The 23,941-nt window shown below is 45.2% G+C and overlaps 1 protein-coding gene across 5 annotated transcripts in view; it reads left to right on the top strand.

Annotated features, from left to right (window-relative positions):
• MAP4K1 (mitogen-activated protein kinase kinase kinase kinase 1) overlaps positions 1-23,941 on the top strand; it is a 176,053-nt gene that overhangs the window by 39,884 nt on the left and 112,228 nt on the right. For all 5 annotated transcript variants that reach the window (XM_033956546.1, XM_033956543.1, XM_033956542.1 and 2 more), the window contains exons 2-5: positions 11,708-11,765; positions 19,230-19,320; positions 20,739-20,803; positions 23,479-23,534. In XM_033956546.1, the coding sequence (XP_033812437.1) occupies positions 11,756-11,765; positions 19,230-19,320; positions 20,739-20,803; positions 23,479-23,534 (222 nt within the window). In that variant the 5' untranslated portion in view covers positions 11,708-11,755. The remainder of the gene's footprint in view (positions 1-11,707; positions 11,766-19,229; positions 19,321-20,738; positions 20,804-23,478; positions 23,535-23,941) is intronic.

The raw sequence follows: 23,941 nt of genomic DNA, 5'->3' as shown, positions 1-23,941 counted from the left end.
TGGTGGTAATAATTAGAGAATGACATGGAGACAAAGTCCCCCATCCTCACCCCGTCCCCATAAGTTTTAATCCCATCCCCACCCTCACCCTGTCCCTGCAAACTCAAACTCTACCTCACTAATTTGATAGACAATCGCTTGCTTTTTGTACAAATAAGATTTTATACCAATGTGGGGACAGGGTGGTGATGGGAACAAATAATATTCCATGTCATTTTCTAGTAATAATACACTTCATCACAGTATACTGCAGTGGTTCCCAAACCTGGTCCTAGAGGCATCCCAGCCGGTCAGGTTTTCAGGATATCCACAATGAATATTCATGAGAGAGATTTGAATCATCCAAGGATACTAGAACAAAAGGAAAATCATCCTCAGGAATTTCTGATAACAAATTCATCAGATAAATAGAGTCTCTAATGAAAGATGGAACTTTTAATACCTCCATCTTTAAAAAAATAATCAACAAAGCAAGATAGAGGTTCCAATAAAGACCCATCTAGAGCAGTGGTCTCAAACTCGCGGCCCGCTAGGTCCTATTTTGAGGCCCTCGCTTTGTTTATCATAATCACAAAAGTAAAATAAAAGTTTCTTGATCATATATCTCTTTAGCCATAAATGACAATATTATAATTAAGACTTAGCCAAAAGGAAAGATATATAAACTATGAAGAGTTTTACATCATGCAAAATTGTCATTTCTTTAATAAGACATTAACTATTTTTTTCTGCGGCCCTCCAAGTACCTACAAATCCAAAAGGTGGCCCTGCAAAGGGTTTGAGGTTGAGACCACTGCCTTAACTGTATCCATGACATCCTGTTTGTCTTTGGGAAGCAGAGCCGAGATTGTGATGTCATAATGCCTCATTCCACCAATAAGAGCCAACCTCATCAGTGACGTCACAATGGCTTGATTGTCCTGTTCTCCTCTCTGCCCTCCAACCCAGCCAGCAGATTAACCGTTCCCCTTAACTCGGTAGTCTCAAACTCACGGCCTGGGGGCCACATGCTGCCCGCCAGGTATTATTTTGAGGCCCTTGGTATGTTTATCATAATTACAAAAGTAAAATAAAACAGTTTCTTGATCATATGTCTCTTTAGCTATAAATGACAGTATTATTATTGAGACTAAGCCTAAAGGAAAGATTTATAAACTATAAAGAGTTTTTACATCATGCAAAATTGTCATTTTTTTAATAACTTTTTTCTGCTGCCCTCCAAGTACTTACAAATCCAAAATGTGGCCCTGCAAAGGGTTTGAGTTTGAGACCACTGGTCTAGAGGAAATTAAAGGACAGTCTGGAGGATCAATCGACCTTTTATGTATTTTTGCCAGTGTGTACTGGACAGAAATGTTAGGATGTTAGCATGGATAACGGCTGCTGTAAAAAAGGCGATCAGTGACAAGAAATCATCGTTCAAAAAATGGAAACAGGACCAAACGCAGGCCAACCAAAAGGAACACAAGGAAAGCCAGAAGGAGTGCCACCGAGTGGTTAGGAGAGCAAAGAGGGAATATGAAGAGAGACTAGCGGGAGAGGCAAAAAATTTCAAACCATTCTTCAGGTACGTAAAGGGAAAGCAACCAGCGAGGGAGGAAGTGGGGCCCTTGGATGATGGGGATAGAAAGGGAGTAGTGAGGGAGGAAAAAGAAATAGCTGACAAGTTAAATGACTTCTTTACGTCGGTCTTCACGAGGGAGGACACATCCAACATTCCGGAACCAGAGGAAATAGAAAATGGAGATCAAGATAGCAAGCTGGTCCAACTAGAAGTGAGCCAGGAGGATGTCCTCAGGCAGATAGACAAGCTAAAGAGCGACAAGTCGCCAGGTCCAGATGGCATTCACCCAAGGGTGCTCAAGGAATTAAGGAATGAAATAGCAGAGACACTTCAGCAAATATGCAATCTATCCCTAAAAACTGGAGAGATCCCGGAGGACTGGAAAATAGCTAATGTCACACCCATCTTCAAGAAGGGTTCAAGGGGCGACCCGGGAAACTATAGGCAGGTGAGCCTCACATCGGTCCCGGGAAAGATGATGGAGGCGCTGATTAAGGACAGCATCTGTGATCATATCGAAAAAAATGGACAGCTAAGGTCGAGCCAGCATGGGTTTTGCAAGGGTAGGTCGTGCCTCACAAACTTGTTGTACTTCTTTGAGGGGGTAAATAGCCAGGTGGACAAAGGTGAACCCATAGACATAATTTACCTAGACTTCCAGAAAGCCTTCGATAAGGTACCACATGAGCGGTTGCTCAGGAAGCTATGGAATCACGGGGTGCGAGGGGAGGTCCACCGATGGATCAAAAACTGGCTGGCAGACAGGAAGCAGAGGGTTGGTGTAAAGGGCCACTACTCGGACTGGCAAGGGGTCACGAGCGGGGTTCCTCAAGGGTCAGTGCTGGGACCGCTCCTGTTTAACATATTCATTGACGACCTGGAGGCGGGAACAAAATGTGAGGTCATCAAATTCGCAGATGACACCAAACTATTCAGCAAGGTTGAAACCACGGTAGATTGCGAGGATCTCCAAAGGGATCTTACGACACTGGAAGAATGGGCGAAAAAGTGGCAAATGAGCTTCAACGTAGGGAAATGCAAGGTCATGCATATAGGGAGAAGGAACCCTATGTTCACTTACAAAATGGGGGGATCAATGCTAGGGGTCAGTAAGCTGGAAAGAGACCTGGGAGTGATGGTAGACACGACATTGAAGGCGTCAGCAAGTGCGCCACAGCCTCGAGGAAAGCAAACCAAATGTTAGGTATCATTAAGAAGGGTATCTCGACCAGAACGAAGGAAGTCATCCTGCCACTGTACCGGGCTATGGTGCGCCCGCATCTGGAATACTGTGTACAGTACTGGTCACCGTACCTCAAAAAGGACATGGCAATGCTTGAGGGAGTCCAGAGAAGAGCAACTAAACTGTTTAAGGGTATGGAAAACCTTACATACACTGACAGACTGAAGAAGCTGGGGCTGTTCTCCCTGGAAAAGCGGAGACTCAGAGGAGATATGATAGAGACCTTCAAGATCCTGAGGGGCATCGAAAAGGTTGACAAGGACAGATTTTTCAATTTGAAAGAAACCACAAGAACAAGGGGTCACTCGATGAAATTGAAGGGGGACAGGTTTAGAACAAACGCAAGGAAATTCTTTTTCACACAGAGGGTGGTGGACACATGGAACACCCTTCCGGAGGCCGTGATAGGAAATAGCACAGTACAGGGTTTCAAGGAAGACCTGGATAGGTTCCTGGAGGACAATGGGATTGAGGGGTACAGATAAGAGCAGTGGAAGGTTTAGAGATAAGTGTAGAGGTAGGTATAAAATTAGTCAGGGACCGCTGCTCAGGCAATATGCCTGATGGGCCGCCGCGTGAGCGGACCGCTGGGCGGGATGGACCTCTGATCTGCCCCGGCGGAGGCAACTACTTATGTACTTATTTATTCAAAAACCTGTAATCTTTAAAACCACAATCTGAACCAGATTTAACCCCCCACCTCTCCATTTTGTTAAACCATAATGCCTTTTTTTAGCACTGTCCACAGTGGTAACTGCTCCGATGCTTCTATGAGCATCGGAGCTCTCACCACCGTGGCTGGTGCTAAACACTGTGCTATGATTTTATAAAAAGGGGAGGTGTTAATGATTTTTAAAATTTGACTCTGAAGACATTTACCCCTTCTTCTATTAAACTGCGCTAGTGGTTTTAGCGCAGGAAACCGCGCTGAATGACCCGTGCTGCTCCCGATGCTCATAGAGTTCCTATGAGCGTCGGGAGCAGTGTGGGTCATTCAATGCGGCTCCCCGCATTAAAACTGCTAGCGCGGTTTAGTAGAAGAGGGAGCTAGTTGAATTGAACAGTTATCTCTGATAAACAGATGAATCACTTAACGGTCCATAAATTTCTTCACAATATTTATACTTGTCCAATACCACAACTGTTCTTCTCTTGTCAGCCTTAATAATAATGAAATCATCTGTCTGTAAATTATTCAAAGCTGTACGCAGTGGCGTAGTAAGGGTGAGCGGCGCCCGGGGCAGTGGTGCCCCCTCCCCTGCCACTTGCGCACCCCCTTCCCTTTCCCCCGTATCTTGTTAATTTCTTCGGCGTGAGCGGCATGCCCACGGCGGTGTCACCCTTTGACGTCACTTCATAGACGCTGGTCCCAGAAGTGACATCAGAGAGAGAGCGCCGATGTGGCCAACAACCTCACACTGGGGAAGTAAAAGAGGTATGGGGGAAGGCAAGGGACACACGAGCGTGGCAAGAAGAGGAGCGGGGGCAGAGAGGAGGAGGAGTGCCGCGCCCTTAGTAAGACGGTGCCCAAGGTGGACCGTTCACCACCATCCCCCCTTGCTATGCTACTGGCTGTACTTTGTATGGATGACAAATTGTTATAGAAAACACCAAATGTTTTGTCCCATGCTTCAGCTTCTTGAAATGCGCACTGTTGAACACATTCAATATGGGATCCAAAGCACCAGGTGGAACCCACAAAGAAGACGATCCGATCAAAGTCTTATCATGCCCCATCTTTTTATCAGCAAAGAAAATCTTTATCTGCAATAACCTAAGAAACCTTTCGAAGTCAATCCTGGTTAAAGGTACAAAAGATAAACCATGAGACAATACTGATATTTCTTGTTCAGTCAACTCTTTTTTTTTGGAAAGACTAATTACCCCTGATTCTGCTTGGTCTGAGACCAAATGTTTAGTCTCATCTTCTGAGAGCCTTTCCCTCTCCTGCCTCTCCCTCTTTTTGCATTCTAATTTTTAATTTTATTTTTAAATGTTGTCGTCCACCAATACCAAGTTTCCAAGTTTATTGTACACTTGTACCACAATCAGAAAATGTCTGGGATTTAGAACTACAATTTCAATAGTAAAAGAAAGCAAATAAAATTATAAATAAAATCTGATTATATGCTTGCTATTTTTTTTTTTGACAGAAAGAGAGAAGAGACAACAGGTCTGCAGTGAATGTCGAACAACCGAAACCAAAAGGAAAACTGCAGAACAGATGTAGTTGATGCAGGCACTTTATTGAGTCAATCAAAATGTTGTTTTAAAAAATGATCCACCTTTGTTATAGAGAAACGAAGACCCAGTTTGTTTGACTCAATAAAGTGCCTGCATCATCAAGTACATTACATTAGTGATTTCTATTCCGCCATTACCTTGCAGTTCAAGGCAGATTACATAAGGAGTTACAGTATTTGGATATTTAGGAATACATAAGGAGTTATCTGGACATTTCCCGTAGTATTATGGAGTGGAGTGGATTGATATTGGGGACTGAGATGATTCTTGCTGTGTTAGTTTGTCTTTAAGGATTTCTTGAATAGGAGGGTTTTTATTTCTTTTCTGAAGGATTTGTAGTGTGGGGTCATCATCTGTTCTGCAGTTTTCTTTTTGATTTCTGTTATTCTTTTGATCAAAGTTCGATCCATCTTCTGTAACCCTAAGATTTCATTGGTCATATGCGTCTGTGAATAAGAAAGATTTTAATAATGTTTTAAAGAGTTCAAGATTTTGTTCTATTCAAATGTGATTTAAGAGAGCATTCCAAAGTTGAGGACCAATAACTGCAAAAGAACGATCTCTAGTAGATGAGTAAACTATTTGTCTGATGGAATTACTAAGAGATTTTGCTGTGAGAAACGTAATGGGCATGTTGTTGAGTAAGGTGTTAGATATTTGTCCAAATATGATGGTGATCGATTATGGCATGTTTTAAAAACTAAAAGCAATAGAAGAGACTAAAGAAGAGCTGCTGTCATAACTAACGTGACCATACGTCCCGTTTTGAACATAACTATCCTGTTTTTAGGTAGCCTGTCCCATTATCCCCAAGCACAGCTCCGGGACGCCAAAATGTCCCGTTTTCAGAAAGAGAGCAACTAGAGTCTAACTTAATTGATTTAATTAGTTTTAATCGCCATGGTAATTGAGTGTGCTGTTAAAAAACAATTAAAACCTCATTAATAAAGTAGTCACTAGGAGGTACTTATGAAGATAGGTGCTGGAATCGTGTCTAAGCATGGTATCCAACGGTACCTAAGGTCAAAGTAATTAGGGGTGGAGATGACCTTAGGCGCTGTTAACCGTGATTCTCAGTCAGACTTAGGCGCCAGTTATGTAGGCCTTTAAAACCCTGGCCTACATTACCAGCGCCTACGTTTTTCTGTAGTTGCAATTCTGTTGACAGCATCTATATGTGAATATCACATGAATGGCATCGTTTTTGTAGCTGCCGCACGATGTAGGCACCATTTACAGAATCTGGCCGTTAATGGCTTTTGTCCAGAGAGTTTGGTTTCTCTGGTAAGCTTACTGAAGTCATACTCTGTTCCTAGACATTGTAATTACAGTAAAAATTTGGATTGCAAGTAACTTAGTTTGCAAGTGTTTTGCAAGACAAGCAAAACATTTTATTAAATTTTAACTTGATATACAAGCTAGAGAGCTGCACGGGAACAGGGATGACGGGAATCCCGCGGGGATCCCGCAAATTCCCCCTTCAGGTCACGGGGATCCCGTGGGGACACCCCCTAGGGTCATGGGGATCCTGTGGGGACACCCCCTAGTGTCACGGGGATCCCGTGGGGACGTCCCCTAGGGTCGCGGGATTCCTGCGGAGTTGGATGTACTCGTGAGGCTTGTCTTCTCCCTACCTGCCCAGCCGCAGCACACAGCCGATCGGAAGTCTTCCACGATGTCAGTGCTGACGTCGGAGGGAGGGCTTAAGCAAAGCCCTCCCTTCCTCCGACATCAGCGCTGACATCGGGAAGACTTCCGGTCGGCTGTGTGCTGCGGCAGGACAGGTAGGGAAAGGCAGTGGCGTACCAAGGAAGGGGTGGGGAGGGAGGTCCGCCCCGGGTGCAGCCTTAGGGGGGTGTGCACAGCCGGCCAGGTCCCCTTACCTTTGTGGTGCTTCCCCCGACCGACCGACAACAGGCCCGTTCCGACAAACCTTCCTGCCCTGTAGCCGCGAATCTAAATTACCTTCTTACAGCAGCTTCAATACTCCAGCTGCTGTAAGAAGGTAATTTAGATTCGCGGCTACAGGGCAGGGAGGTTTGTCGGACCGGGCCTGTTCTGTTGTCGTGCGGGTGGGGAAGTGCCATGAAGGTAAGGGGCAGGGAGAGAGAAAGGGAGGAAAGGTGGAGTGGAGAGGAAAAGACGCTTTAGGAAAATGGGTAAAACTGAGGGGGGAGAAAGACGCTGAAAGCACTGGGGAAGACAAAGGGGTGGAGAAGGACGCTGAAAGCACATAGGGAAGACGGGGGGGAGAAGGACGCTGAAAGGACATAGGGAAGACGGGGGGAGAAGGACGCTGAAAGGACATAAGAAGACAGAGGGAGAGAAGGACGCTGAAAGGACATGGGGGGGGGGAGAAGGACGTTGAAAGGACATGGGGAAGACAGAAGGGGGAGAAGGACGCTGAAAGGACATGGGGAAGACCAGAGGGTGGAGAAGGACGCTGAAAGGACATGGGGAAGACAGAGGGTGGAGAAGGACGCTGAAAGGACATGGGGAAGACAGAGGGTGGAGAAGGACGCTGAAAGGACATAGGAAGACAGAGGGGGAGAAGGACGCTGAAAGGACATGGGGAGGGGGGGAGAAGGACGCTGAAATGACATGGGGAAGACAGAGGGGGAGAAGGACGCTGAAAGGACATGGGGAAGACAGAGGGGGAGAAGGACGCTGAAAGGACATGGGGAAGACAGAGGGGGGAGAAGGACGCTGAAAGGAAATGGGGAAGAGAGAGTGGGGAGAAGACGCTGGCAGGGAAGAAGACAGAGATGCCAGAGTATGGGGGGAGCGGAGGGAAGAAGATGGGTGCCAGACCAATTTGGAAGGGGGGAGAAAGGGAGAGGCACAGTAACAGAGCAAATGGAAGACGCAGAGAGAAGAGAGATAGTGGATGGAAGGAATTGAATGAGAACATGAGAAAAGCAGAAACCAGGCAACAAAGGTAGGAAAAAAATTCTTTTTTTTTTTTTTTTTGCTTCAGGATAAAGTAGTATATTAGTTGTGTTGATAAAAATTTATAAACATTAGAGGTTCTGTAGAAACCCGTTTACAAAGTATGTATTCTTCCCAATTAATATTTCCAAATTAATAAAGTCTTTTTGTTTATTTGTAAATGGGTTTCTACCAGAGCCTTTAATTCAAAGGGACCTAAACAAACTGGAAGAGTGGGCAAACAAATGGCAAATGCGATTTAATACAGAGAAATGCAAGGTCATGCATATAGGGAAAAAGAACCCGATGTTCAGCTACAAAATGGGGGGATCGGTGCTAGGGGAAAGCAACCTTGAAAAGGACTTGGGTGTGCTAGTGGATACAACAATGAAATCAACGGCACAATGTGCAGCAGCCTCAAAGAAAGCAAATAGAATGTTGGGTATTATTAAGAAGGGTATCACAACCAGGACGAAGGAAGTCATCATGCCGCTGTATCGAGCGATGGTGCGCCCGCACCTGGAGTACTGTGTCCAGTATTGGTCGCCGTACCTCAAGAAGGACATGGCGATGCTTGAGAGGGTCCAGAGAAGAGCGACGAAAATGATAAAAGGCATGGAAAACCTTTCATATGCAGACAGGTTAGAAAGGCTGGGGCTCTTCTCCCTGGAAAAGCGGAGACTCAGAGGAGACATGATAGTGACTTTCAAGATCATGAGAGGTATCGAGAAGGTAGACAGAAATAGATTCTTCAGACTAATGGGGCCCACAAGTACAAGGGGGCACTCGGAGAAGCTGAAAGGGGACAGGTTTAGAACCAATGCTAGGAAGTTCTTTTTCACTCAGAGGGTAGTGGACACATGGAACACACTGCCGGAGGCTGTGATAGGACAGAGTACACTCCAGGGTTTTAAAGAAGGATTAGATAAATTCCTGAAAGATAGGGGGATTGAGGGATACAGATAGAGGTAGAGATGGGATATAGAGAGAGTTTAGATAGAGACCAAGGGGATTTAAGGGTTCAGACAATGATCACCGTACAGGTCATGGGCCTGATGGGCCACCGCAGGTGCGGACTGCTGGGCGCGATGGACCTCTGGTCTGACTCAGCAGAGGCAACTTCTTATGTTCTTATGTTCTTAGTAGCATAATTAAATGAAATAACTATTTCTGAAGTTTATAGGGATGGGCGGGGACGGAAGGGATTCCTCGCGGGGACGGAGGGGATTCCTCGCGGGGACGGGTGGGGATGGAGGGATTCCTCTCGGGGACGGGTTGGGACAGGTGGGATTCCTCACGGGGACGGGTGGGACTTTGGCGGGGATGGGTGGGGACGGGTGGGATTTCTGTCCCCGCGCAACTCTCTAGTATACACGAGTCACATCATCACAACTGAGCTGATGGTTCTTCTCTCTCTGACACTGCAGGAGTGTAGTGATTGTTCTAAACAAGCGAGGTCTTGCAATACGAGTACGTATAGTATTTTGTATTAAAGTTTTGGGGTTGTGGAATGAATCGTCTGAGTTTTAATTATTTCTTATGAGGAAATTTGCTTTGATATACGAGTGTTTTGGATTACAAGCTTGTTTTCGGAACGAATTATGCTTGTAAACCAAGGTTTTACTGTATTTGCTTTTGGAATTGCCTTCATCTAGGAATATTAGGTTCAAATTTATTTTATCTCATTCATATATTTTTCTTGCTGCACAACTGTAGAACAGCTTACCTGTGGCAATACATGCTTTTAATAATTATTTTATGTTTAGGAAACTTATGAAGACTTATTTTTCTGAAAATTGTTGATGTGGCAAAATATTTTGAAGCAATTGCTTGTTATTTCTTGCTTATTTATAGTTCTATATACTCTGCCTTGAACATAATTTAGGGAGTTAACGGATTATAAATCCTATATAACATAACGTTAATTGGAGTTAAGAACCAATTATGAGCTCTAAGTGGCATCATGTAGCAGTTACTATTCTATAAGTTGTGTACTCCAAATCCAGAGCGTGCCATTTTAAGGGGTATGGACATGGGAGGGGCATGGGTAGTTTGGGGGAGGGGGTCAGGCAGTAAGGTTCACAAGTTATAGAATACTATAATTTGTGCTTTGTACCTTTGTGCTGGCATATGAGAGGGCTGCTGAAAAGTTCTCAATCCAACCAAGAAGAGAATGATGTGGAGCCAAGTTATTCCACACTAACAAGTTATTCCACACTTTTCTTGACACTTTTTGTTTCAGTGAGGCAAATGCATCTAGTAAATGGGCACAAGGATAGGGAAACCAAGCCATTGTGACATCATCAATGAAGTTGGCTCTTAGGCATTGGCGGAATGAGGCATTATGACATCACAATATGAAGGATCACTGAAAAGTTCTCAGCCCAGCCAAGAAGAGAATGATGTGGAGCTATGAAACTTACACACTTTTCTTGACACTTTTAATTTCAATGAGGCAAATGCATCTAGTAAATGGGCACAAATATAGGGAAACCAAGCCACTGTGACATCACTGTTGAAGTTGGTTATTAGGCATTGGCTGCTGAAAACTTTCAAGTTTCATGGCTTCACATCATTCTTTTCTTGGTTGGGCTGAGAACTTTTCAGTGGCCCCTTGTAAGTGCTTTTACCTAACCTTAGGTGCGTACATGAGGATTTATGCTAGTATTCTGTAAACAGAAACTCCACATGGACCTGCCACTAAAGAAATCACACTCAGGGTGTGCATCATCCTGGTGCCATATCTTGAATTTACCCCAATATGTAAGGTTGTGCCACAGAAATGTGGGATATCAAATGCACGAGAAAGATCAAACCAAGACTGTCAGTTAGTAGAGATAAGGTTACCATATGTCTGGAAAACCCAGACATGTCCTCTTTTTAGAGGACTGTCTGGGTGTCTGGATGGTGTTTTTTTTAATGGGGGAGTCTGTCTGGGTTTAACCGGCCTATGAGCCCACCCAGTTTGGCAGAGCCGGCTTTCACCCTGGAGTCGGTTATGGCTCTCCCAACTCCTCCACCTACCTTGTCCATGGCTGTTGCAATTGAATCTTTGGACAGCCAGCCTTGGAAGCCTTCTCTATGCAGTGTCCCACCTACACGGGAACAGGAAGTAGCTACAGAGAGAAGGCTTCTAGGGTAGAGAGAGAAGCACCCATGGCAAGGGGGTAGGAAGAGACGCTACCATGGGGGAAACTTTTGGGGAATAGAGGGTGAAGAGGAAGTGAGAGGCAGATGCTGGGTTGGGGGAGATTGAGAAAGACAGTGAATCCAGGGAGGAGGAGGGAAAGAGAGATGCAGTACCTTTGGGAGGTGATAGGGGAGAGAAGAGAGAGAGATATTGGTCCTGGGGTGGGAGTACAGAAGAAAAGGTAAAGAAGGAAGAGAAGCTGGACAGGGATAGAAGAATGGCCTTAGAGGCAAGGGAAGGATGGTGAGATAGGGATGGAGCCTGGGCTGATGGGGGGTGATAAGATTCAGTGGAGGATAGATGAGGGCTAAAAGAGTACTGAGGGTGGCAAAGGGGTCTAAGGAAATGGGTGAAAGGTGATGGGTGGGGCATGGGTTGAACTAGGCCTGGTGGGAGGCAGGGGTATGGTATGGTGAGGGGTGGAGTGTGGGTGGCGGTGTGGCTTGAGCAGGGGCAGGGTTATGTGTCCTCTTTTTTTTGTCTTCACAAATATGGTGGTGTCTACTCTCTCCTTACTGTCATCTGTCTTTCCAAACAGGCAAGAAACAAAGTGACGGGAGAGCTAGCGGCAATAAAGATTGTGAAGATGGAAGCAGGTGAGTGTATGTGTGCAGCTTACACTATTTCTGGAAAAGATTTTCAAGGCCAGAGGAAGATTTCAACTTCCCCACACATACAATTAATTACAGAGGGATGGTAGGAGAGGGTGTTTTCCTTTTCAGACAACTGAGAGCAGATTAAAAGAGGGAGAGAATACAGACAATTCACATTAATAGCAGAGCAAAGATAGTAGGTGACCTTGATCAGTGTTAAACCCGAACTGGGGGACCATCATCCTGTCGACTTTTCAGGATATTCATAATGAATATGCATGAATGTGATTTGCATATAAGGGAAGTGACAGGCATGCAAATCTGTCTCGTGCATATTCATTAGGGTTATCCTAAAATCCTAACTGGCTGGTGCTCACCCGGGACAGGTTTGAGAACCACCTTCAGCCTTAGTCCCTCTTCAAATAATGTTTTTTGGTGTTTGACATGTGGGACAACACAACATGCAGGAAAGTAGATGCTGAGTAAAATGGGGCAAGGGCAAGATGCAAAAAGTAGATGCTGGGGAAAGGGGAAAAAAGCTGCAGGAGGACGTGGATACTAAACAAGGGATGGATGTTGGAGAAGGAGGGAGGGGGGGTGGCAGTTGACTGGAGATTAGCTGTCAGAAGACTGCAAGGTTTTGAAAATGCTTGTAATGCTTTAGAATTTGCTGCTGGTCAAAAAGGTTCTGAGTTTGTTACCCAGCAAAAGATCCCAATGATGTTGGGGATTGAGGGAGGAGCACATGATTGGGAAGGGGAAGAAAGAAGCAGGGAGAAACAGATGATACAATACAGTACAATATGAGTACCTGTACTTGTATTCCACATCTTACCAAAAGATTGAGAGCGAATTCCACAAATAAATTTCATACAATACAAGTCACAAGATATAACATACAAGCGTAAATTTAAAAGTACAGTGTTCCCCTGCAAATTTGCAGTTCGCAAATCGCAGACCTGGTTGTTCACGGTCTGCTCTGACCGCCTCTTCCTGTAGTAAAGTTGGGCTACACCAATCAAGAGCTGCGTGTCAAAGCAGCTCCTGATTGGTGTAGCCTGACTTTACTACAGGAAGAGGCGGTCGGAGCAGACTGCAAGAGATTTCCTTCACCCGCCAGCGCTCCAGCTGCCCTCTCTTGCCTCTCCAGCTGCCCTCTTCTGTCTCTCCTGCCTAAAAAACGCATTTGCGGTTTTTCAAAATTTCCGGGGGGGGGGGGGGGGACCTGGAATGGAACCCCTGCGAATTTCAGGGGAGTACTGTAAAGGCAAAATACATTTAACGGCTTTAATAGAAGTAACTGTGAGCAACTGAACAAATCACTTTTCCACATAGTCCCCATGCAAGACAACGCATTTGGGAATTTGCGACCTCACAGGACTGAAGATGTGATAATTGCTAAGCACCAGATACAGGCTGTAAGAAGGATGTGGAAGGTGCTCAAACCCAAGCTGTTGCACTGTCTCTTCGGTCGCTGCTGTTGTACGAGGACATGCATTGTTTTGGACAACATTCCTCTTCTTTTGCTGTGAATTGCAGGTTTAAGTTCATTTTGCAGCAATACACAGTAATTTTCACTGTTTGCCCATGTGCTTGGAAATGCACCAGAATAGGTTTCACCCTCTAGGCCCAAAGAAAGCGCATTACTGCACATTGGTCTTCGATGATGCAATCTTGCAATGGAGAGTCCATGTTTCTGACCTCATGGCTGCCACATGACTAAAGGCCGAGCGCTGCACTATGCATGGACAAACTATCCAACAGGCAATGAACAAGCACATATGTTGCATTTTGCTGGCTTTGTTCTGGTTATCGCATAATTTAACAATTGCCGTTAATTTTTGATTTGCCCTCGTATGATTAAATTTAATTGTGCCCAAAAACATTATAGCAGAAATCTTTTAATAAGGTCTTTAAAACCTTCCTAAATTTATGATTGGAAGTTTGAACCTAATATCAGGTGGTAGAGAATTCCAGAGCTTAGATGCTTGGTATGGAAACAAGGCAGTGTGAAATCTGGTATAGCTGACGGGTTAGCAGTAGCCAATAACCGGGTGGAAGTTCTGGCTAAGTGCTAAGTGCTGGAGAAAAGGGGAGGGGATGGGGTGGGAGAAGAAGCAAGAACCAGATGCAGGAGAAGAAAGTGAGAGAGGTGGGGGCTGGTGCTAGGGAAGAAAGAGAGAGTGGCAGGGTGTAGGGTTGTTGGACATGAGATTAGGGAAGGGACAGAGGTAGGCTGCTGTTGGGCATGGGTAAGAAGGGGAGAAATTGAAGCTGGAGACAGAAAAAGGGTGGAAGAGAGAAGAGATTCTGTTGCACAAGAAGAGAGTGAGAAAATGGAGGATTCAAGGAAAATAGGGCAAACAGTGGGGAGGGAAGGAGGGGAATGCATAAAAAGAAGAGACCAAGGCAGCATAGAAAACAGAATACAAGAGAAAGAGTGGGATGCTGAGCAAGAAGGGAGATAGAATTGGGGAGGGATGCTATGCTGGAACTTGCAGCAAAACTGCAAGACTTCACTAGCAAATATGGGAGTTTTATGCTGGAGCAGTCACTGGTAATCGGTAAGGGAAGAAACATCCCAGAAAAAACACCTAAGAAAAAAAATTGTCCTCACACTGTAGCTGTTCCTATACAACTTGGGTATGAATGACATGAAATAAGGGAAAGAGGCAGGATGTCACCAGCACCACAGAACTGATTTCCTGTAAACACTGCATAGATGCAAATGATCCCTGTTGCTTCGTGTCCCCAGCTAGGACCAAGTCTCATGTCACTTATGTGGCTGGCTTCTCTTCAAACCCTCTGCATTCTGTTTCCTGGTTGAAACTGCCTCTGATATGGGCCTGCTTTCTCTGAGCCTTCCCATAGCAGCAACTGCTGTGCTGTTGCAAGTGGGAAGGAGGTGAGGGTGGGGGAAGAACTTCCATCAAGAGCAAACCCTACAGCCTGTTCTCTGACATCTCTACCATAAGTAGGGTTACCATATGGCTCCAGAGAAAAGGAGGGCGGATTGAGATATCTGGGTTTTACTTCCATTACTTTCAATCTACCAATGGTGCTGCAAACACTCGTTAATAATGACACAGCCCACTGAGGTTTTAAGCCGACTTTGCCACTGGCATCACCACAGACTCAGTGTAGCATGAGGCCTTGTTGAAAGGAGCTGAACAGCATTGCAGGCTTTATCCTATCTCAAGAAGACATTGAGAGGGATATTCTCTAAACAGGTAAAATTAAAGCGCCTAATGGCACCTAAATAAAAGGCGCAGGAATCGCACTTAGGTAGGCGCTGTATGGCACTTAATTTGGGTTACCAGATTTTACGTATGTAAAATGTGGACCAATAGACCCGCCCAGTTCCACACAACCCCATCCTGTTATGCCCACGCCACGCCCCATCCTCGCCTCCTAGCCCCGCCCCCTCAGCCTGCTCATCTCAGTCGAGAGGGCAACCGCGCACGTGCAGATGCGACACGATGACGTCACATGCTTGCGCACAGGCACGTAACATCACCGCATTGCATCCTTGCCGGATTTTGAAAAGCCGTCCGTCACATTTACTGTTGTGAGGCTTTCTTCTATGGCTCCGGTGAATATCTTTCCTGTGTCTGGCACTGTTGAAATGTCCTCATTTGTGAAGACAGAGGCAAAGAATGAATTTAACCTATCGGCAACCTGTTTATCCTCCTTAATTGACCCTTTCTTTCCTTGATCGTCGAGAGGCCAACTGCCTCTCTTGCTGGTTTCTTACCTTTTATATATCTAAAAAAGGGCTTGAAGTTTTTGGTTTCCTGTGCTATCTTTTCTTCATAGACTTTTTGGCATCTCTTACCACTTTATGACACTTTTTCTGATCACTTTTGTGACAGTTCCAGGCCTCTGATGTTTTTTCTCGTTTCCATTTTTTAAACGAATTCCTCTTCTCCCTCACTGCATCTTTCACCTCTTTTGATAACCACGCTGGTTCTCCTTTGTTCTTCTTTCGCCTACCTTTAGATATCTTCGGTATGTGAAGATTCTGTGCTTCTGTGATGGTGTTTTTCAGCAGAGACCATGCTTGATCAACTGTTTGGATTTCTGCTTTGTTCTTCTTGAGCCGTTTTCTAACCATGGATCTCATGCTGTCATAATTGCCTTTTTTGAAGTTAAAGGTCGTGGATTTATTCTTGATTGGTTTCCCCTTTCCGATGCTAATGGTAAAATAGATCATATTGTGATCACTTGTCCCTATCGGGGCCTCGACTTTTACATCAGTTGCTCTTCCCGAAATTTCATTTATGACCAAGTCCAGGACTGCATTTCCTCTTGTCGGTTCTCCTACCATTTGTTCCATGAAACAATCTCCTATCATTTCCAGGAATTTTATCTCCCTGCCGCAGTTTGACGTTCCCAAATTCCAGTTTATCCCCGGAAAGTTGAAGTCTCCCATGATCGTCACATTGCCTGATTTACATCCACGATTAATTTCCTCCATCATTTCTTTGTCTGTTTCCTCAGTCTGTCCCGGAGGACGATAAAAGAGGCCAATTTGTGTGTCGGCCTCTTTATGTCCAGGAATCTTTATCCAGAGTGATTCTAGTTTTCCATTTGCTTCTGTCTCTCCTTCTCTAACAGACTCTATTTCCTCTTGGACATATAGGGCAATACCTCCCCCTTTCTGCCCTGTCCTATCTCTTCTGTATAGTTTATATCCTTGTAATGCTGTGTCCCATTCATTTTCTTCATTCCACCATGTTTCTGTTATTCCTATGATATCCGAATGTTGTCTACTTGCTAATTCTTCCAGCTCTCCCATTTTGTTTCCTAAGCTTCTGGCATTCGTGTACATACATTTAAGTTCAGTTCGTGCTAAGTTACTGGATTTAGTGGTCCACACATCCTTTCTTGTATCCAATTGATCCCTTTCATTACCTCTTGTAGTGTCCTCATATTCATGCCCTATATCTGTATGATTGCTTGGAGTTACCTCCTCAGGATATCCTGGTGTCCGGGCCATCGACCGGCTGTCGACTGTCGGCTCTCCCCTGATCTTTAGTTTAAAGCCTTCTCAATGAACTTCCTTATATTCTCAGCCAGAACTCTCGCTCCTTGTTTGGCTAGGTGAAGTCCGTCCTTTCTATAATACCCGCTCTTTCTCCAGAATGTATTCCAGTTTCGCACGAAGTCAAAACCCTCTTCCTCGCACCAACGCCTCATCCAGGCGTTCACAGCTCTCAGTTCATCCTGTCTCTTAGCATCTGCTCTCGGTCCCGGAAGGATTTCTGAGAAAGCCACCTTCACCTTTTCGACCTTCAACTGCCTTCCAAGTGAGCGGAGCTGGTCCTTTAATTCTTCCCTGTCGTACTTCCGTCTGCAAACATCATTTGTTCCCACATGGATGAGCTCTGCAGTTTCCTTTCCCCCTGCTCCATCTATGATCCTGGTGATCCTGCTGGCCACATCCTTGACTCTTGCACCAGGCAGGCAGGTGACTAATCTATCCCTTCTTCCTCCCGCAATGTGGCTGTCCACATTTCTTATTATGGAATCTCCGACTATAATCCCAATCTTCTCTAGTTGGAGGATCCTCGGGGGTCTTAAGTCTGTATCCTCGGCGTAAATCATGTTTTCTTTCATCTGTGTTTCGTCCCCAGTTGGTCTATCGTCTCTGCTGATTGGATTGATGTCTCTCTCTGCATCAATTGTTCCATCCTCCTTGGATGATTGGTTGCTGATCTCAAGCCCTGGGGTCTCAACAATCTGCTGGTGGGCATCTTCGATGTATCTCTCCAATTCTTCAATCCCTTCACTAGAGCTGGACTCCACAGTCAACCTCTCCTGCGTGCGATTTTCCTCTTTAATAATGAGAAGTTCTTCTAGTTCCTTCACCGTTCCCTCCAGCAACCAGACTTGCTGTTTCAGGCTTTCCAGCTCCCTGCACCGACTGCAAATGTATGCCATAGTCCCAGAGGGGAGGTATTCATACATACTGCAGCCGGTACAGAAGACTGGAAAGCTCATCTTCTGGGTTCCGTGTGCGCTCAAAAGAGGACATGTCCGTGTAAATCTGGATGCCTGGTAACCCTACACTTAATGCCACTATGGGTGTGGCTAATTCCAGAAGTGGCCCTAGGCACTGTAAAGCTCTTACATAGGCACCATTCACAACAAAGAGAGGCACCAGAAATGTAGGCCCGTAAAACCCTGGCCTAAATTTCTGGAGCCTATATTTCACAGAGGCATAATTCTCTATAAGGCACTGGCGTGTAATTGACACACGATCGGCGGCCACTTTTTAGATGGCCGCCAATACCAGCGCCCTATAGAAAATCTGGGCCTGAAAGCTTGAGTGTTTGGAATGACATTGGTAGATGACTACAGCAAAGTGTACATGTTTAGTTATTAGTGAAGTATGTTAAATTTATGTTATTTTTCACAATAAACCCCGCCTTATACAAATCCACAGTAGCAGCTGCCACTGCGTTAACTTTCCTGAAGTCCTTTAAATCTATGGTCTTCAGGGCTTTTGCCACACGGCAGCTGCTTTCGTGGCTTTGTAAAAGGGGTTGGGAGTACAGAAATTGAAGGTTCATTTAATAAAATACTGCTAGATATTTTGCATATTTTGCTGAGGGTAAAAACATAAAGCTATAATAAATACCAAGAAATTTGCTTCATTAAGCAAAAATAATAGCAAATTTTAACGGAGCTGTATGTAATCAGTGTCTTTGAGCGACTCCAGGATGGGCTTTAAAAATTTTCTAAAAATTATTTTCTGATAAAGCACAATCAAATTAATGGGAATAACTTCAATTCGCACAGCTTTTCCAACTTTAAACCCTCCCCCCCCCCCTTTATGAAGCCGTGTTAGGGATTTTTATCACAGGCTGCAGAGGTGAAAGCTCCATCGCTCATAAGAATTCTATGAGTGTCAGAGCTTTTACCACCGCAGTCCGCGATAAAAAAAACCCCTAATGCAGCTTCATAATGGTGGGGCTAGTTTTTTTCCAGACAACCCTAAGGTACATATACCTATATGCACATAAATTGCCACAAAGTTTTATAAAAGACTTTTTCCATGTGTAAAATTGGATTTTCCTGAAGAAAAACCTTTTTAAAATTACCCCAAATGAAGGCAATTTCAAGAGCCATTTACCTGCATAAATGACTACTTTTTTAAGTTAATGGGCAGTTTGAAAATTGCTCATCCTTCCTGCAGGTAGCAGTTTGCACTGATGCTTTTTGGAGTTTATGTGGCTGTCAGATTCTGTTTTGACTGCAGCTGCTCTTTGCCGCCCCACAGAAGGTGCTGCTTTAGGCAACTGCTTTGTTTACCCAGTGGTTAAGCTGGCCCGTGAAAGCATTAAATTTGGGTTTGGATACCAGGAACTTGTCTTCTCTTTCCCTCTCTTGTCTATTCCTGTGGTGTCAGTAAGTGCCAGATCTAATAGGTCTCCCACTGCCTTGTGTGTGTCACTCCCACAGATGACGATTTCTCTGCCATTGAGCAGGAGATTCAGATAGTGAAGAGCTGCACACACCACAACATTGTGGCCTACTATGGGAGTTACATAAGGTAAGTGACTGTTCCCCATCCTACCACTACCATCCTACAGCTTCTCATTCTGCTCTTCAGGGGGAATCAGCAGGGCTGAAGTTCCAAGATGCCTTTCTCTTGATGCCAGATATTAGGAAAGGGTAGTGTGATATGGGATGGAGCTTGTGATTTACAGCAAGGATTAATGGGGGCCAGCGAGGTAGGAGGTGATGTTACATAAGTCCAAGTTGGAAAAGAAACCTAATGGTTAGAGCAGCAGGCTGAGAATTGGGGAGAACCTGATTCAAATCCAACAGCAGCTCCTTCGTAGAATTAACAGATTTTTTTGTAGAAAAAAAGAAGACATTTGGCCTTGCCCCCAATAAATCTCATCTCTTTTTCCCCCGAGTCCTGGCCGCGTTTGGAGGGCCTTCAACCATACACGGATGCGACACAATTAGGGTTACCAGACATCCGGATTTCCCCGGACATGTTCTCCTTTTGAGGACATGTCCGGGGGTCCTGACGGCTTTTCAAAATCCAGCATTTTGTCTGAGTTTTGAAAATCACGTCGGGCAGGAGGAAATCCGCGCATGTATGGATGCCATGGGCTGGGGTGGGGCTAGGGCACGATTGGGGAGCAGGACTGGGGTGTAAAATAAAATCTGGTAACCTATGTATGAGGACCTTGAGCATCAAACATAGAGTTTTAAATTTAGCTCTGTAAGATATTGGTAGCCAGTGTATTGTACAATTTGTTCAGGAAAGGTATAATGTCATGCTGCAGCATTCTGAATTAGTTGCAGCTGATGCAATACCTTGTCTGGTGGGTATCCCCAGATGTCCTCTGCAGAGACCTCTGGGCCACCTGAACAGCAGGGAAGTCAGCGGGGCTCTTCCAGCTGCAATCCCGACACTTGAATTGAGCATACATGGAATGTGCCAGTGGCAGCTGAAAGCGTGCTGCCAGCTTCTCCGCTGATTAGATGGCTCTATAGAGGATGTCTTAAAATTTGGAACTTGGGGATCCCTGCTAGCAACACCACTAAGGTACTCCGCACAGCAACACCCCAAAGTAGTTGGGCTCCTGCCCACCCAGACCCCTTCAAGGCTACACCACTGTTTGATAGCTTTCAGGCATGCAGGGCATGTATAATAAGTTAACCCCTCATTTTACTAAGCCACGGCAGAGGTTTCTAAATGCTCTGACACTGCTCCAACACTCATAGAATTCCTATAAGCATCGGAGCAACTTTAGATCATTTAGCACTCCGGGACGTGGTAAAAACCTCTACCACGGCTTAGTAAAAGGGGGTGTAAATCAATTAAATTGATTTGGGATTTCATATCTATCTACTGACATCTTTCTCTCTCACCCCCCCTCTCTATTTCTCATTCCCCTTCTCTGTCTTTTTTTTTATCTGTCCATCTGTCTGTCTCTTCTCTCTGGCTTTTAGGTTTAATAAATTATGGATCTGCATGGAGTTCTGCGGGGGAGGGTCACTACAGGACATTTACCATGGTAAGTTCATCACAGGAATGTTGGGAAGGTTTTTTGGGCTTGCAGGATTTCTTCTCTATGTCAGGTATATTCTGAGCTGTCTGGCATTTGTATCTTTGGTGGTTCAGCATCACTTCTAATTAATAGTCACTTTTATTTGTGTTAAAAACTTTTTAGCTGACAGTGTAATGTTGTGATAAGGTGCAGTTCCAGTCACTGACCAGCAGAGAGAATCTGAGCTGTAGAAAGAAAGAGCTAATCTGCATGCTATCCTGCAAAGGCTGTTGGGAGCTGTCTATTCACCTTGCGGGAACAGTGGTGGGGAAAAGGACAGGTCCAGAGCAGAAAGCTGAGAAAATCAGAAACTCCTTTGGAAGCCAGGCAACCCTTGAGGGGAGGAATGCTGGTTTCTGGCCTAATTGTCGGTAAGCCTTTTAGACTAGCCTGCCCAGTAGACCTTGGGGGTGACTAGGAGGGTACCCCAGGGTTGACCACTGGCAGAGTCTGGTCGTGGTATGAGAGACCAGAGGAGTGAGTGATGGGGTTGTCCTCACAGAGAGTGGCTGAGGGACAGGAAGTAAGTTCCAAGAAGGGCCCTCAGAGAGAGACTGGCTGGGAGATGCACCTGGGATAAAATGACTGAGGGACTAGGAGAGTCCTCAGTGCATGTGTCAAGAAAAAGATTCCTGAGTGACTGGAAGGGCCTGGAAGAAGGAATAGCTGGAAGGCTTGGTAGGGCCTAGAGCCCAGAGAGGAACTCAGGTTTGACAACCGGTGGAGGGACTGGTGAAGTAACCAGGATCCAAGAGGCCAGGGAGCACAGGGACTGGCAGTGGCCCCACAAGAAGAGCCAGAAGAGTGAAGGTCCAAGGCTGAAGAGGTCTGGCAAGCAACCGGCAGAGGGACTGGTGGCGATTGGTGGAGAGACCGGTAATGGCACTGGAAATTGCTAGAGGAGCCCGTGGAAGCAGCCTGATAGGCCTGGGTGAGCATTGGCCAAAAATCTGGTGAGCAACCAGTGGAGGGACTGTCGGGGCTGGTGGGACTGGTGGAGAGACTGGTAATGGCACTGGAAGCTGCCAGAAGACCCTGAGGACCAATGAAGGGTCAGGAGAGGACTGGAAGACCGTGGAGTCCAGGAAGGATCCAGAGATGATCAGAAGGAGCCTGTTGGGGCCTGGTCACATGGTTTAAGAGTGTATGGACGAAGTGTGTTTAACCGTATTGTGTTTGTTCCAGCAGAGCCTGGTGGTAGCAGGATGGAAGAACAAAGATGCCTGGGGACAGATGTGTGACGGGTGTTACCGCTCGCCTGATCACAAATGTGTAACTGTTTGCACAACAGATAGGCAGTTGGCATTAAACCTAATAGAGATGCTAGTATTTCCATTATGGTGTTTTTAGGACTGCTTCTAGTTCACATTACTGAAGTAAATGTCAGAGAATTTCTTTTAAAAATATATCCTTCTAATTGCAAAATTGTTGGGTTTTTAAATTTAAAATTTCCAAGTATTTTGGGAGGCTAGCTGGTATTGTTCTAAGAGCTGCAATGATAATTGTTTTTTATACCAGGGCTTTTTTTGAAGGGGTACTCAGGGGTATCAGCACCTTTTCCATTGCTTGATAACAATGACCCACGGATAGGGTTACCATATTTTTCTGCAGGAAACCTTGGACACAGGACCCTGCCCTGTTCCACCTCCAGCTCCACCCCATTCCACCCTAGCCACATCCTGTTCTGCCCCCAGCCCAGCCCCACAAATTCTCCTCTTCTTCTGGATGAGCTCTAGCCATGTCTGGAGGGCCTGGAGCATGCAAGGATGTGTTTGATATCATCTCATGAGCAGAGGCCCTCAAAATGCGATTGGAGCTCGTCGGGACTTTCCAAAACCCGGACAAATGCCAGGTTATGGAAAGTCCGTCCAGGAGCCCGGACTATCCTCCTGTTGATTTTCACTGGGGGGTGAGGGGGAGTGGAGTCAGTCCCCAGTGCCGGTTTGTCAGAGGGATGTCGGGGAGGGCTGTCATTGGTGGGGGCTGCTTTTTATTTTAAAAAAATAAATAAATTGGGGCAGATATTGTGCATGTGTAACACACATACAGCATCTGTGCCCTTTTTTTTTTTTTTTTTTTTTAAAGTTTCCTGCCCTGAAACAGCTGAGTGGCAGGATGCTTCCCCCTGCCTCTCAGCTGTTTGGCTTCCCTTGCCAACTCTGCGCACGTGTGAGAGTCGCTCTCACAGCGATCAATCAGATGGGAGAGACGGGGATTATGACAAACCTCTGTGTGAATCATTTGCATACAAAATTTTTAGTGTATCAATGGCTCTTTTATAATCAATCAAAAATCAGATCGGAGTGGACCCATGCTATCTAACTCTTAGACTACATAAAACTCAGTTCTATCTTTATATGGTGTCTCTTAGGCTGTTAAGTGCTGATTTCCTCTTCTTCATTGTAGGCCTGATTTTATAAATGACGCCTAGGTTTAACCCAAATTGAATTAACATGCTTAACTAGATTGGTAATTGACTAATTAAGTTAAGCGCCTAACTTTATGCGCTCTTGGGAGGACAGAATATAAAACTAAATAAATAAATACATTTATTTAGGTGTCTATCATTAGGCACCTCTTTTAGAATTTCTCCCCTGTGTATATACATCCTTGGATTCACCGCACCACTCTTCCTCCCACAGTCACGGGACACCTCTCTGAGCAGCAGATCGCCTACGTTTGCCGAGAAACACTACAGGTGAGAACTGGCATGCACTGCATTTCACTGATACCATGCTGACCCATTGAATCACAGATAATACAATTGGACATTGGTGTGTAAGTGATATTATTTTGACAACAAAATCAAAGAAAAAAAAAATCAACCCAGGATATGCAAATTAGACACTGATAAATGGAGTCGACAAGGATGTCTTTAATGGCTTAAAATAAAGAACCCAACATGGTCTAGGTTTCGGCCCATGTGGGGGCCTGCTCAGAGGTCACAGCAAGAAAAAAGCAATAGAACACATATACGAGGGGGTGCTGAAAAGTTCTCAGCCCAACCAAAGAGAGAATGATGTGGATATGGTTCAATTGATGATCGGAAACTATGTCAAAACATAGAATTTCATTTCTACAAATTGGCACTTAATGAAATAAATG

The sequence above is a fragment of the Geotrypetes seraphini genome, chromosome 8, assembly GCF_902459505.1.
Source record: "Geotrypetes seraphini chromosome 8, aGeoSer1.1, whole genome shotgun sequence".
Lineage (NCBI taxonomy): Eukaryota > Metazoa > Chordata > Amphibia > Gymnophiona > Dermophiidae > Geotrypetes > Geotrypetes seraphini.
This window is presented reverse-complemented; position numbering and strand designations above follow the sequence as displayed.